The 13,715-nt window shown below is 47.6% G+C and overlaps 1 protein-coding gene across 6 annotated transcripts; it reads right to left on the bottom strand.

Annotated features, from left to right (window-relative positions):
- Window positions 1-5,368: 5,368 nt before the first annotated feature.
- Window positions 5,369-9,369, bottom strand: LOC115521106 (SCAN domain-containing protein 1-like). 6 transcript variants are annotated; one of them, XM_030326085.1, is made up of 3 exons: window positions 9,038-9,134; window positions 7,004-7,110; window positions 5,369-6,299 (listed from the first exon to the last, which is right to left on the bottom strand). In XM_030326085.1, the coding sequence occupies exon 3, from the start codon at window positions 6,265-6,267 to the stop codon at window positions 5,815-5,817; it is 453 nt and encodes a 150-aa protein (XP_030181945.1). In that variant the 5' UTR covers window positions 6,268-6,299; window positions 7,004-7,110; window positions 9,038-9,134; the 3' UTR covers window positions 5,369-5,814. The 6 variants fall into 6 exon arrangements, with proteins under 6 accessions (XP_030181945.1, XP_030181944.1, XP_030181946.1 ...); XM_030326084.1 differs by lacking the exon at window positions 9,038-9,134 and adding an exon at window positions 8,441-8,853; XM_030326086.1 differs by lacking the exons at window positions 7,004-7,110; window positions 9,038-9,134 and adding an exon at window positions 9,141-9,369.
- Window positions 9,370-13,715: the final 4,346 nt, after the last annotated feature.

Here is a 13,715-nt window from a genome sequence, read left to right as displayed (position 1 = left end):
TGCCAGAACCTCCAATTTGTGCTAAGACAGGGCCAACACTTAAGCGCTGGCCCCACTTGAAGGCGGAGTTTTGGCTCAGAGGAAGTGAAAGCAGTCAGCTTTGGTGGTGTTGGTGGCTTCCTGCCCAGGGGACACACCCAGCTTCTAAATCACCATTCTGGACCGTCACGATGTTGCTAGGCACCGGAGGGGCCCCACCAGCTTTCAAGCAGAGCCAGCCAAGGGCAGTTAACTTCGCCTCACTGCAAGGTCAGGTGCAGAACAGAGAGGGAAGCCAGCCACCCGGTGAAGGCTTTCCTTTTTTTGTTTTGTTTTGTTTACTTCCATCCCCAGCCCTCCCACCTGCCCCCTCCCATTGTCTCCCATGAATTCTAGTTATCTGTGTTCACTAGAAAGAAGAGCCTTCAACCAGGCGGCAGTCATGTGTCTCCTACAAAAATCAAACTGTTCCTTGAGGATCCATCACGGGCAGGCCCTGGGTTGGAGGCCAAGAACATAGAGATTCCCTCTTGATGGAGCTCATGATCTGACTGGGGACAGAGTGGACGCTATACCACAGTGATACTTGGAATACAACATGACATAGGGGGTACACAACATACATTTTCTGACTGAACAGGACTAAAGAACTAAAGCCAGGGTGTTAAAGGAGCTCCCAGGAGGGCCTCTGATGTCAGTTCAATCCAGAAATCAAAGAAGGCTTCATGAAGGCGACCATGCCTATCTATGTCACAAAGAATGAGTAGGAGTAGGTTGGCAGATTGGGGGAGGCATGGGGAGAAGCATTCCAGACCAAGGGAAAATGTCCAATAAATGCCTGGCAGTGGGTGGAAAATGCTTAGCAAAATAGTTAAGCCATTGTCAAGTGCATTGAACTAAGCTGCCTGTGGAAACTGACCACACATGATGCTCCTGGAAGGGCCAGTTACACTTGAATGCTCCAGCCACCACCGCCATCACGGTGGACTCCTCATGGCCCCCCACACCTTGCAGAGTTGGCCTCCTCTCCAGCAGCCAGGCCCTGGCACCCACACGCTGCTCAGGGAGTAGCTGCCCAATAGAGGACATACTTTTCCATGGCACCAGCCAGTTGCTAGGAATCTCGAATTACCTTGTGGTCCCAACACTCGTTTTCACCAGCAGTCATCTGGCAGGAACATTTTTCTTTCTTTAAAAAAAAAATTTTTTTTAATGTTTACTTACTTTGAGAGAGAGAGAGAGACAGAGAGAGACAGCACGAGGCAGAGAGAGACGGAGGCACAGAATCTGAAGCAGCCTCCAGGCTCTGAGCTGTCAGCAAAGCCTGACACAGGGCTCGAATTCACGAGCGGAGAGATCATGACCTGAGCCAAAGTCCAACACTCAACCCACCGAGCCACCAATAACTAGATGAAATTATTCTTTTGTGGAACTCGGAGTCCAAATAATCCCAGTGGGAAAATTAGGCACAGGAGACAGTTTACAAGTATTTACCTCTGGCTGCTCTGCATTTTCCTCCTCCTTCCTCTCACAGAATTAAAGTGTTCAGGGTTCTTTGGAACCTGGCTCTAAATGGACCCAAAGAAATTACAACGTCAGGCACTGGGGGTAGCCGGGTCGTGCCGCTGCACAGAGAATGCGTGGGAATCATCTTGGGGAGTGGCAGCGGAGATAGGGAGTTGCTGTCCTCTCCAATCCCCACAGAGCCCTTGACACACTGGACTTAGTCTGCTCTTTGATATCCGGGCAGCGTGACCTCACGGCAAGGGCGTGGGGCCGGAGCCAGATGAAACGGAGATGAACTGCAGCCTCTCCTCTTACTGGGTTTGTTTGGGGCAAAGAATCTCCTCTGTAAATTCACTTCCATGGGAAAAAGCTGGTACCGCAGGGTTGCTGGGAGACAGTGCCGGGCAACTGTGAACTGTATCAGTTCTGGTTTCAGGACATGGAGGTTGAGTCATGGCTCTGTCACTTACCTCTCTCAACCTCTTCTGCTTTGGAGGTTAGACGACATACCTAAATCCCTGACCTTACATTTTTTTTTACTGACAGTGTAAGGCTAGGTTTTAGCCATACAAGGAACTACTCAGCGGCTGCTAAAATTAGTTTTAAATAAAGCCAATCTCTGTATGTTGATAGCAAAAGACCCCCAAGACTTATTGGGTAAGAAAAATATATATAGCCTAAACGGACGTGGTCTGCATTTTGTGTAAATAAAAAAAGGATATGTGTGTTTGTGCACATACGTCTGGTATGTGCTTACATCTGTAGAATTCATATTTTTGGAAGGATACGTAACTGCTAATTTAGGGGAGAGACTTTAAATTTTCCTTTTAGGGGTGCCTGGGTGGCTTAGTCAGCTAAGCATCCAACTCTTGATTTTGGCTCAGGTCACGATCCCAGGGTTGTGGGATCAAGCCCCAGGTCGGGCTCCACACTAGCTGTGGAGCCTGTTTAAGATTCTCTCTCTCTCTCTCTCTCTCTCTCTCTCTCTCGCTCTCTCTTTCCCTCCCTTCCTCCCTCTGCCCCTCCTTCTCATGCTCTCTGGCACACGAAGGTGCTATCCAATCCAATCAAATCTCCTTTTGTCCCTTTCTACACTGTTGGATTTTTCTGTCCACATGCAAATGTATCTTTTGCTTGGAAAAATGGGAATTCCCTGGGAAGTGAGATTATGGACCATTTTTGTTTTCATACTTTTTCTGCATCAAATGAAACTAAAAAAATGTTACTCTACCTTGTAAGATAAATTGAAGAAAAGTCAAAGAAGAAACATCTTGCATGCGGGAGATTTTCAAGAGATGCTTGTTAAATTCACACTTGCAGACATGATGTAAAAAGCCCAAGACTAGGGGGACAGATATCCAAGGCTTAGATTCTAGCTCCACCATTTATCGGCCATATTGTGTTACTGGTGAATCTCAGTTCTCTCATCTATAAAGCAGGTGGATTTATACGAATAGGTAAAGTCAGATGACTGTATGGATTAAATGAATCATGAATGCATCTAGTCCAGATCCTGGTACACAGTAAACCATGTTAGTAGAATGGCTGGGGTGGGAGGTGTAATATTAATCTTTGTACCAAAGAACTTAAGATTTGTCAGTGTAGGTGACCTTACCCAAACACATGCAGGGGATCTGAAACCCTGTTTTTTTTTTAAAGTCGGCTCCACGTCCAACGTGAGACTTGAACTCAAGACCCTGAGATTCAGAGTCACATGCTCCACCAACCAAACCAGCCAGACACCCCAGTATGAAACCAAATTTATACCACTCTTCCTACAGTTTCCTCAATTCAACATTCAGGGTCATCTGTGGCAAATCTGTGATGAACTGTCCTGTTAAACCGGTAGTTCTCAACGAGGGGCAAATTTGCCCCCAGGAACATTTGGCAATGTCTGGAGACGTTTTTTGGTTGTTTCATCAGTGGGGTGCTACTGGCATCTGGTGAGTAGACTAGGGATGCTGCTAAACATCTTATAATAAACAAGACAAGCCCCCACAAGAGAGAACCATCTGGCCTCAAACTGCCAATGTTGAGAAAATCTGTGCTAAGGTCACTCAACTCAGGACACCTCAGGGCCATAAAATCCCTAAGGTGGTAACTTTTTGGTCTCCTGTAAAGTCGGCTGCTTTACTTACACACTGTATTCTAGATCGAAGCAGCTGAGAAATTGGTACTGGCCAGGAAATTCTTAACATCGGGAGTCCCTGACCCCTGCAGACTAATGGAAATACCTTCATGATGCTCCGAACAAACTGAAATATTGGAGATATTCTGACCCCGTCACGGTTACAAAATCCTTTGCCAATCTTAAATTTCACTTAGACGTAGGAAAGCTTAACCTAAGGGGCACCCAGCTGGCTCAGTCAGCAGAGCATGCGACTCTTGATCTCAGGGTTGTGAGTTCGAGCCCTACATTGGGTGTAGAGATTACTTTAAAATAAAAGTTTTAAAAAGAGAGAAAAGCTTAGTCAATAAAAGGCACAGCTCACTATTCTGTCTGTTCTCTACTCCCCAAGCATTTCCAGGCTTTTTTGCTCAAGGTGGGATTCCATCCAGTGATCTGCTTAAGTTCAGTTGCAATCTCACTTCCCTAACTCGGCTATTTCCTCCTTCTCTGCTGTTAGCGTATTTTTAAAATAGGAAACGTGTTTTCTTAGTGCTATCTCAAAACCAGATACCAAAAAGGGAAGACTAGTTTTACTTAAGCGATCCTACCAATATAGCTCTTCCTCTCCCCTCAAAAATTATACATTTCCTTAATTCTGGGTTTTATAGTTGTATCCTAGCTTCTAGACCAGTCCCATGGGCTCAGCAAGTTATTAAAACACCAGCAGAATAAACAGGATTTCCAGCTTGGAGCTAACGGGTCCCTCGACCAAAGATTAGTTTCTGAATTGGCACCAAGTTGGTTCCAGGAGCAGATGTACAAATCCAAGAGCCAGGCCACAGATGCAGAAAGGTTCCTCAAGACTGGGTCACGCTCAGGAAAAGCAACTGCCCTTTAATGTCTGCCTGTCCCAACCACAGCGACTGCTCTCTCAGCGGTCAGCTGGGGCACAGGTCTCCACACACACAAAGCCAGGATGCCCTGTTTCAGGAAGAGCAGAAGAGAACAGTCAAACGGCTGTAGAGTGAGTTCTGAGGGGAGACAAACTATAGAACAGTGATGGAAATGGATCAAGAACAAATCAAACAGATCCGTGTAAGAGTTACCTCTTAGGACCTTGTTTTATCCATTTTTTTTTAAGTTTATTTATTTTTGAGAGAGAACATGAACAGGGGAGGGGCAGAGAGAGAGGGAGACACAGAATCCGAAGCAGGCTCCAGGCTTTGAGCTGTCAGCACAGAGCCCGACGTGGGGCTCGAACCCACAGACCGTGAGATCATGACCTGAGCCGAAGTCGGACGCTCAACGGACTGAGCCACCCAGGCGCCCCGATCCCTCAGTTTTAATTTAAATTCTGACTGGGGGTGCCTCGGTCCGGTAAGCGTCTTGACTCTTGATTTCAGCTCAGGTCATGATCTTGGGATTCTCTTTCTCCCTCTCTCTGCTCCCCACCCCCACTTGTGAACTCTCGGGCTCTCTCTCAAAATAAATAAACTTAAAAAAAATTCTGGGGTGCCTGGAGTCCCACAGCAGGTAAGCACAAGCCCCGCTTTCTCTCCCTCCCCTTCCCTCTCTCTTTGTGCCCCTGGCTCACTCTCTCTCTTAAAAAAAAAAAAAAAAAAAAAAAAGAATTAAAAAAAAAAAATCTGAATAACACAAAGGCATGGGCTGTTCCTATCTTATGTCTAGCTCACATCTACTCCTGATAATTGTCTCACCTTTCTCAAATGCTGAGTAAGAGCTAAACTGGTAAATCACCACAGGACACTGTGATTAAGGACCAAACTTTAATATTTCAAGGGCGTCTCAAACGAGTTTACTGGATGGGGTTACAGAAGCTTCCATTCATGCCACCACAGCAAGAATCAAGAATTCTGAAAGTTGAAGCGATTAGCTCTTTGGATACATAACAATATATTAAAGCATGTCAGAAAGTGCAAAAAAGGAGGCATTCGGCAGAGCAAAAACAAGCAACAGGCTGATTGTCCTAACAGGAGGGTAGAGAAGCTCTTTCCGGAGCTCAGTCCCCGGAATTAGAGCTGCCTCAGCCAGAGGGAGGTCCAGACATGGGTTTTGACGGATTATTACAACTAGTCAAAGCCAAGCTCAAAAAAACCGAGGCTCACATTTCCCCATGACCGCGACCGGCTCTTGCAACAACAACGAGCACCTCCGGTGACTTCTCACGCGCAGGCTGAGCAAGGACCCGGCGGCAGGACTCAGCCGGTGATTCTGACCCCGGGCTGACATCTCTGGGCCCGAGCTCGGAGCTCCTCGGGCAGGACAGCCTGGAACTGCTCCTGCACCAGCATCTCCACAATCTGCTCCTTTGTGTGAATATCGGGTCTCAGCCACTGTCCAGCAAGCTCCTGCAGATGTCGGAGGACCTCCCTGGGCCCGGCTGCATCCTCATAGCGGAATTTCCTGAACCTCTGCCTGGAGGCTGCAGCGTTGGGACGATTCCTTCGTGGCATGGTCTCAAGGTCTTCGACAGAGTCTTCATCGAGGCTCTCTGGTGGAAGCCCGGAAGGCTCTCGCGGAACCTGGACCTGGGGAGCCGATATGAGGACAACTTCTGACTCCTCGGCCACCATCTCATTTGATGGTGGCCTTATTTTATCATTCTGGACTTCTCTATTTCTTTGTGTCTCTAAGTACCCTTCAGTCTCCATTCTGGGACTCTGGAAAAGGATGTCTCCGACTCCTAAACAGAGAAAAGACAGGCTCAGCGAAACAGACCCCAGAGACTGTTAAAACCACCTTGATCTCACGGATCTGGTCCAGATCCAGGTTCCATCCGCTTTCCAATCTTAACAGGGTTTCTTAATAAAGGTCCTAGAAATTCTATTTTTGTTTCTTCTGGATCAACTGACACAACGGAGAAAAATGTGTCAGTGGTTTACCAAAATGAAGACTGTAGATTCTCAGAGCACAAAGGATGGAGAGCACTGGCCTCGCTAGCTAGAGAACCTTCTAGACAATCTTTCATCCATTTTCCCCGCGTTACAAAGTATTTTACGTTATGTTAAAACAGAGAACTATGTATGCATATGTTTTATAGGGGGGGAAAATGTTTAAAACCAGGGGTGTTTGCGTCCTCCAATGTCTTTTATGGAGTTATGTTATGACCAAAAGCAAGTTATGAGAAAGGACTAAAATGTAAGAGATAAAAGTCTGTTCATGTACATCTACCCTTCATTTACATCTACTCTGCGGTCTTTTCTACCCCACCTCCCCATCTCTTTCATGATCAAAGAGTAACAAGGTTTAAAAGCACTTTGGGAGCTACCATCAGGGTGTAGCCTAAGCCCCCTCTTCACAAAAAAAGAAAGAAAAGACTAGAAAAGAAAAGCCTCCACGTTAAGATTAAGATCTTAAGTTCCTCTACTCAGTGTACAGGAAACTGACCTAGTCAGAATCCTGGTAGTGCAGACTTCCAACTCTTGGGATGCTTGTCAGCTCTAGGATTAGCAAACCAGATGTAGTGGGGAAGGGGGGAGAGGCGCACCAAGTACCTGTAAAATGCCAGAAAAAAAAAGGCTTTGCTTCATTTGGGTTAGGGCCCCAGTCCAAGAGAAGGGTTATTTAGAGGAAAACCACAATCTATGTTATCTAAAGAGAGAGAGAGAGAGAGAGAGACTTCAAGTGACAGTACAGAAATGACCAAATTAATTTCTGTATCAGGGTATGTCCAATCAAAGAGTGTAACTCCTAGAATAGTGGTCAGTTTTCAAAGACCGTCTCTTTTTTCATGGACAAACTCCTTCCCCCAAGAACGAATCCCTCCTTAGTCCACGTGGCAGAAGTGTCCATGTTTAAAATCCCTCCCTCAGTCTCTCAAACCAGTTTCCTGGGTAACAACTGACAGAGGCCAACAATCACCAACACTGACCAGCTGCTTCGCATTAACTAGTTCTCAGCGCCTAGTCACCTCTTCTCTAAACGTTCCATGACCCATTTTCTAGGAGCCTTGTACCGATTCTAGACCTTGAAGTTTGGATACTCCTGGAGTACACCTGTTCTTCCCATATTATCCGGGTTTTTGTTCAATCAACAGAGTGTACTCTCCCCAAAAGGAAGTTGTTACTAACCTAGGGTGAATGAGGATCAAAGCAAAATATCCCCATAACTCAGGAGTGCCTTGGATAAAAAGGAAATATTTAGTCAAAGAAAGGTTGGATGGAATGCGAGAAAGCAAAATCCTGGGAACAACCTAACTGACCATGAACAGGGAAACAATTAAAGTATCGTCAACCATTCAGCAGAAAATACAGTGCAGCCTTATAAAGAATGAAGTCAGCCTGTGAGTGCTGATACATCCACACGTCCACGACACGTCACCCAAGATGCAGATCACTACGTGTAATATGACCCCACCTGAGGAAATTAAAATACATACACATAAGCATACATGGCCTGATCTATCCACAAACACCTTCAATTATATTTACTTCTCAGGGGCAGGGACAGAAGACAGAAACATTTTTCATTCCATAGCTTTCTATACTGCGTTCTTTTTAACTACAACCACGTCTTACTTTCATAACGACTCAAGAGGAAGCAAACATTCCCCTCCTGCCCAAAACCTTTCTGAGTAAAAAACCCCTAACCCACTTAGGAAAACACCCTTTTACTAATTCTTCTAGCGCTTAGCACCAGAGGTGTTTACAACCCCGACTTCTAAGAATAGTCTCAATTGTCAGGCCAGTTCTCAAGGCTGGCTCCGAAACATGGACCAAGTCTGCGCCTCACCCCGCTTATAAATCCTATCAGTTTTAGAAACCCAATGACCAGACACAATGCTTACCCTCACCAGTTAATAATTCCTATTTACTGAGCACTTACTTCCTAGCTGACACTGTGCTGAGCATTTCACGTTCTCTTCTACGTGATCCTCTTAGCCACTCTCAACTCTCCACACGACTCTCTACTGCCCCGGCCGTCTCTGTTAGCAACAGCAGCAGCCGATGTTATTTGTTGAATTTTACAGGCCAAACGCTCTGCGGAAGCTGTCCCTCATCCAAGCAATCCTCCCGATAACCCAGGATGACATTTTCATTCGCAAGTAAACAAACTGAGGCTCGACAAGAAGGGATTTGCCCAAGATCACAAGGCCAGGAGGTGGCGGGGCTACTCAACCGCGTAGAAAATTCCCGGCTTCTAGGCGGGGAGCTGCGTCGGGCTCCTCCCACCATATGGGCGCGGCTCAGGGGGCCTAGGTGGGGCCGGAAAAGCGCTTCTGGGGCTCCAAACCAGGACCTCCTCCTCCCGGACTGCAGCGAGACCCTGAGCCACGCCAGCCCGCACAGCCCGCAGACCCGCAAAGCAGGGCTTCCCCGCTCCGAAAGCGGCCGCCGCCGCCGCCGCGGCCCCCGACTCCCCACAGATCGTGCGCCGGGGAAGGAGTGACGGGCGGGAGGGAAGAAGGGAGGGAGCGTTCACCTGCGCAGGTGCCACCTCGGAGGGCAGGGGGCAACGGGGGCGGGGGCGCCTGGCGACCAGACTCGAAGCCCGAAACCGACTCCGAGGAAAGGAAACCAACTACCCACCGCAGAGCTTTGTAGCCCGCCGCCGGAACCGGAAGTGGCGGCCCGCCGGAAGTTAGAAGTGAAGGGGGGGGGGGATAGGGTAGAGGGGGTCTCTCTAGGGCCCGGTGGTGCTTCGTAGCTCCATGGTTTTAACCCGTGGTGGGCTTTGGGCCTTCTTCAATCCTCAGGCCTTCCTACCGCGTGGAGCTGTGGGTACTGCCTAGGCAGCCTCTCGGCTTCTGGGAAGTTCTCTGCTTCTCTGAGCCCCAGTTTGCCCAGCTGCAAAATGAAAAGAAGTTGAAACGGGAATTGAGACACTCCAGGAGCCGGCCCGGAGCTGACTCAGCGCCCCACCCTGAGGTTACACCCTTGACTCTTTGCACCACCCAGAGGAAAGAAACCAACATAGAGGGCTGGGTGGCTGCTGTTTGGAAACCGCGATCCTGTGTGGCGCCCCGTGCAATCACTCCACGTGAGGCGGTGGGCACAGTCTAATAAGTACCCCTGTGTCCGTGGACCCAGACAGAAGTGGGCATGTGCCACGTGGGTTTGTCCTTCTGTCCAGGGGAAGATCCTGTGTATAGAAAGCTCGGTCTCAGCCCTGTGTCCCTCTTCCCCCCCAAGACTTTCCAATTGCTGACGGTTAAGAATTGAGGTTTTGAAGTCACACTTAGCTGGTTTGAGTCTGGGTTTAGCCTGGAGTTGAGTCGGGGGCACACATGTTAAAATAGCACAGCATGTAAGAGGAAGTGCAAAGATGCTAAGGCAGCCCTTCCACGTCGGTCTTAACCCTGAAGGGGAAGGGACTTGGCCAAGGACAAGGCACTCAGGTGGCCCAGCCGGCTCTCGTCCCATTTGCTCTATCCAAATGGGACATGCTAGGGAATTAAGAGGGGCACTCCAAAGACCCCTCCCGGGTTATCACCACCTCCCAACCCTCTCCACCCCTCTCCCTAACCTCTCACACCCCCCACCTCACCCCACTCCCAACCAATGTCGCTGGGGAAGAGAAGATGTGCCTTTTGTCTACACTGCCACTGCTGGTTAGTAACCCCCTAGATTGCCAGGTTCTCCAGCTGGTGGTTGGATAACCAGGCTCCTTGCTATGGCCCCACCCCTACCTCCACCACTGTGGACCCTTCCCCCACTCACCCCTACAGGGTAGTTTCCACGTTTCACTCCCTCTCAGCCTTGGTTTCCCCATCTATAAAATGAGAGGGTTGAACTACATTAAAGACTTCCAGTTGTACACCCCACCCCATCCCATTCTTAGGTTCCCGGGGAATGCTTCACGAAACTGCTGGGGTGCAGTGGGGGTAGGGGATGGTTTAAATCCCAGAGCAGCTCCGATTTTAAAGGTTTATAAATTTATATGAAAAGTTTGTATGTTGTGGCTCCGTGTAAGATTATTGTATCGCTCAGGATAAAATGTAAACTTTGCACTTTGCCCCACATTCCTCATCTTTCCCCATCCTCCTGTTCACTCACTGCTCCAGGCACAGTGGCCTTGTAATTATTTTGCAAACCCAGGAAGTTCATCGTCACCTCTTTGGTGACTCTGCTTGTGGGGCTCTTTCCTGACATCTGTTCATCAAGGATCCAGTTCAAATGTTGCCTCTCTAGAGCAGCCTTTGCTGTCCCCCCTCTTCTAAAGGCACCCATGCAATCCCTTTATAGCCTGTCAATCTGTATTGTTATTATGTGTTTATTTTCTATTTTGCCCACTAGGCAGTGGCCACAAGGCCAAAGACCTTGACTGTCCTGTCCCCATGTCTCCAGCACCTGAAGCTGAGCATAGGCTGGGTGGACATCTGTTGAGTGACTCAATGAGTGAGTGAATGAACAGAGAAGGCTTGAATTTTATGATAAAGCCAGCCTGGTAAAGACCACCAGGGACACAGGTAGAGTTTAACAAAGTTAAGTTTATTGACTTAATGCCACAAGCATCCAGAGAAACCATGGGGTGTCTCATGAAAGAAAGGAAGAAACAGGGTTATTATTGTAGGACTTGGGGGAACTTTGGAATTTAGGTGAAATTGAAACGAAGCAGTGTTGACAGGCTCAAGGCAAACTTGGTCTTGTAGAAAGAGGTTAACATCTAGCTTGAGACCAGAAGTAGATTCATAGCTGTGTTTCCTTGGACACTGCAAAGTTAAGATAAATATGGACCGTTGTGTCCAAAACCTCTTGTCTGAAGCTCTGCACCTGGGGTGGTAATCCACGCTGCTTCTCTGCGTCAAATCTGGCTCTGACCCACTAGACAAGAGTGGGATTCTTCATCTCACTGACCCGATCTCAAACAGCAAAGTTTCTCAGAACTATGTCTTTGGTGTTAATTGACAAAAGAAAGTTAGACAGATTCACATTTGACAGGAATCTTTTGATGTCTCAATCATCTGGATGTGAGGGCCATCCAGGGCTCCAGTCTTCCCATCCCAAGGTGACCCCAGCCCCCTGGGCTCCGCATCACTCTGAGCCTTCATTAGAACACTGAGTTAAGCCTCCAGCCCCGCTTGGGTGTACCTGTCAGATTCCCAGCCAGACTCTGGGCACATCAAGGGCCTGGCCCAAGTTTGGGTCATTTTCTTCTGCCCATGCCTGCCACAGAATACCCAAAGGTGCTCAATCTATGCCCATTGAATCCAGCTGTTGATAAGTCTAATGAATGTAAAGAAAAAGAAATGGAAGGAAGCATACCAAAATGATAGCGGTAGCTGTGTAACGGGTGTGGGAATGTGAGTGGTTTTTTTTTTTAAATCTCCCAAAAGGGAAGTTCCTAACATGTAACCAAGATTAATGTTATGAAAAAGGAAAAGAGAATGGCATTGCTGACTCTTCTAAGAAAAACGTATTGACATTTGAATGAGTTTTGAATGAGAACAAAATTGTTGACACATTTTGATTAAAGAGAAGGGAACGCAGCACCGATCCTTTATATTTTCCGAGGGAATTCAAGTATTGACATTGTGCTTTTTCAGAAAGTGGGTTTTCCTCATGATTTAGAAAACACACACACACACACACACACACACACACACACACACACAAAGTCGTTGGCATTGACACTCTAATCATTACTCAAAAAATTAAATTATTGGAGCGCCTAGGGTGGCTCATCAGTTCAGCATCTTACTCTTGATTTTTGGCTCAGGTCATGATCTCATGGTTTGTGTGTGAGAGCCCTGTGTCGGGCTCTGTGCTTGACAGCATGGAGCCTGCTTGGGATTCTCTCCCTCCCTCTCTCCCTGCCCCTCCCCAGCTCACTTGTTCTCTCTCTCTCTCTCTCTCTCTCTCTCTCTCAAAATCAATAAACATTTAAAAAATGATTGATTATATGGTTTTTAAAGGATTTGAATTGTCAAGACTTGGAGATTAAAAAAAGAGCATTAAATTATTGCTGAAACTGTTGGCACTTTTAGGCAAGATTTCCTAACTCCCCGTTGCCCACACATGAGAAGGGTGTCGGCAGTTCTCGGCCCCATCCTGAGGCAGGGTGGAGGGCCCGTGACGGCCTACTTCCCAGCCACGGAGTGGAATTTTCCAGGTCTGAATGCCCTTTGTCCTAAAACTACTTTGGAAAATTGTCCAAGGTCACGGAAGGACCCACTGAGAAGAAGTGGATACTCAGCTTTTGCGACCCTGTTGTGCCTTGACAGCATGTGACTATTACATATGTCACCTGGCGCCATCTGTCTGACTCGACACAAATGATCACCACATGCCCCACTTTGCACCACTTTCTCCCCTCCTCCCCCCACACCCCTGTGATGCTGAGGTCTCTTCCCTGCTTGACTCCCGTTCCTCCCTTGCCCTCATGCTGGCCTTGCCAGACCAGTTCTTAGGCTTTTGTGGGAGCTGGAGTGGGGGGGTAAGGGCTGGAGGAGGAGAGTTTCTGTGGGAAAGAACTCAGGGTCCAAGAGTGGGTACGGAGAAAAGCAGGGGAGGGAGGGCAGTTGTCATGTGTGGGGACCGTGGGCGGGAAAAGAAAAAAAAAGAAAGACAATTTTAAGAAGTACTGTTGATACAGTTACTGTGGAGAGCAACTTGGCGATTGGTTAAATTGAAAATAAGCACCCCCTCCCACCCAGTAATTCCATTTCCTGGAATATACCCTAGAGAAACTCTTGCACATTCGCACCTGGAGATTTGTCCAAGGACGTTTGCTGAAGCGCTGTTTGTAATCGTAAAAATTGGCCCTGCTGTAAATATCCATCCGTGGGGGGGGGGGGGGGGATAATAGTGTTGTGCAATAGGATCCTCTTCAAGACCAGCAGCAATGAACTAGAAATATATAAATTAGCATGGGCCTCAAGAAATAATGTTGGTGGGTGGGGGAAGGGCATTAAGGAGGGCACTTGTTGGGACAAGCACTGGGTGTTACATGTGAGTGATAAATCGCTGAATTCTACTCCTGAAACCATTATTACACTGTGTGTTAACTCATTTGGAGTTAAAAAGAGAAAGAAGGAAAGAAACAATGTCGGGTGAAAGCACCAAGTTGCAGAATAATACGTACAGCATGAAGCCATGCCTGTATTTTTAAAAACCAAACAATGCAGTACATTGTATATAGATATTATATGGTTGGTGAA

Source organism: Lynx canadensis, chromosome C1, assembly GCF_007474595.2.
Source record: "Lynx canadensis isolate LIC74 chromosome C1, mLynCan4.pri.v2, whole genome shotgun sequence".
Lineage (NCBI taxonomy): Eukaryota > Metazoa > Chordata > Mammalia > Carnivora > Felidae > Lynx > Lynx canadensis.
Note: the sequence above shows the minus strand (reverse complement) of the source record. Positions and strands in the feature narration are given on the sequence as shown.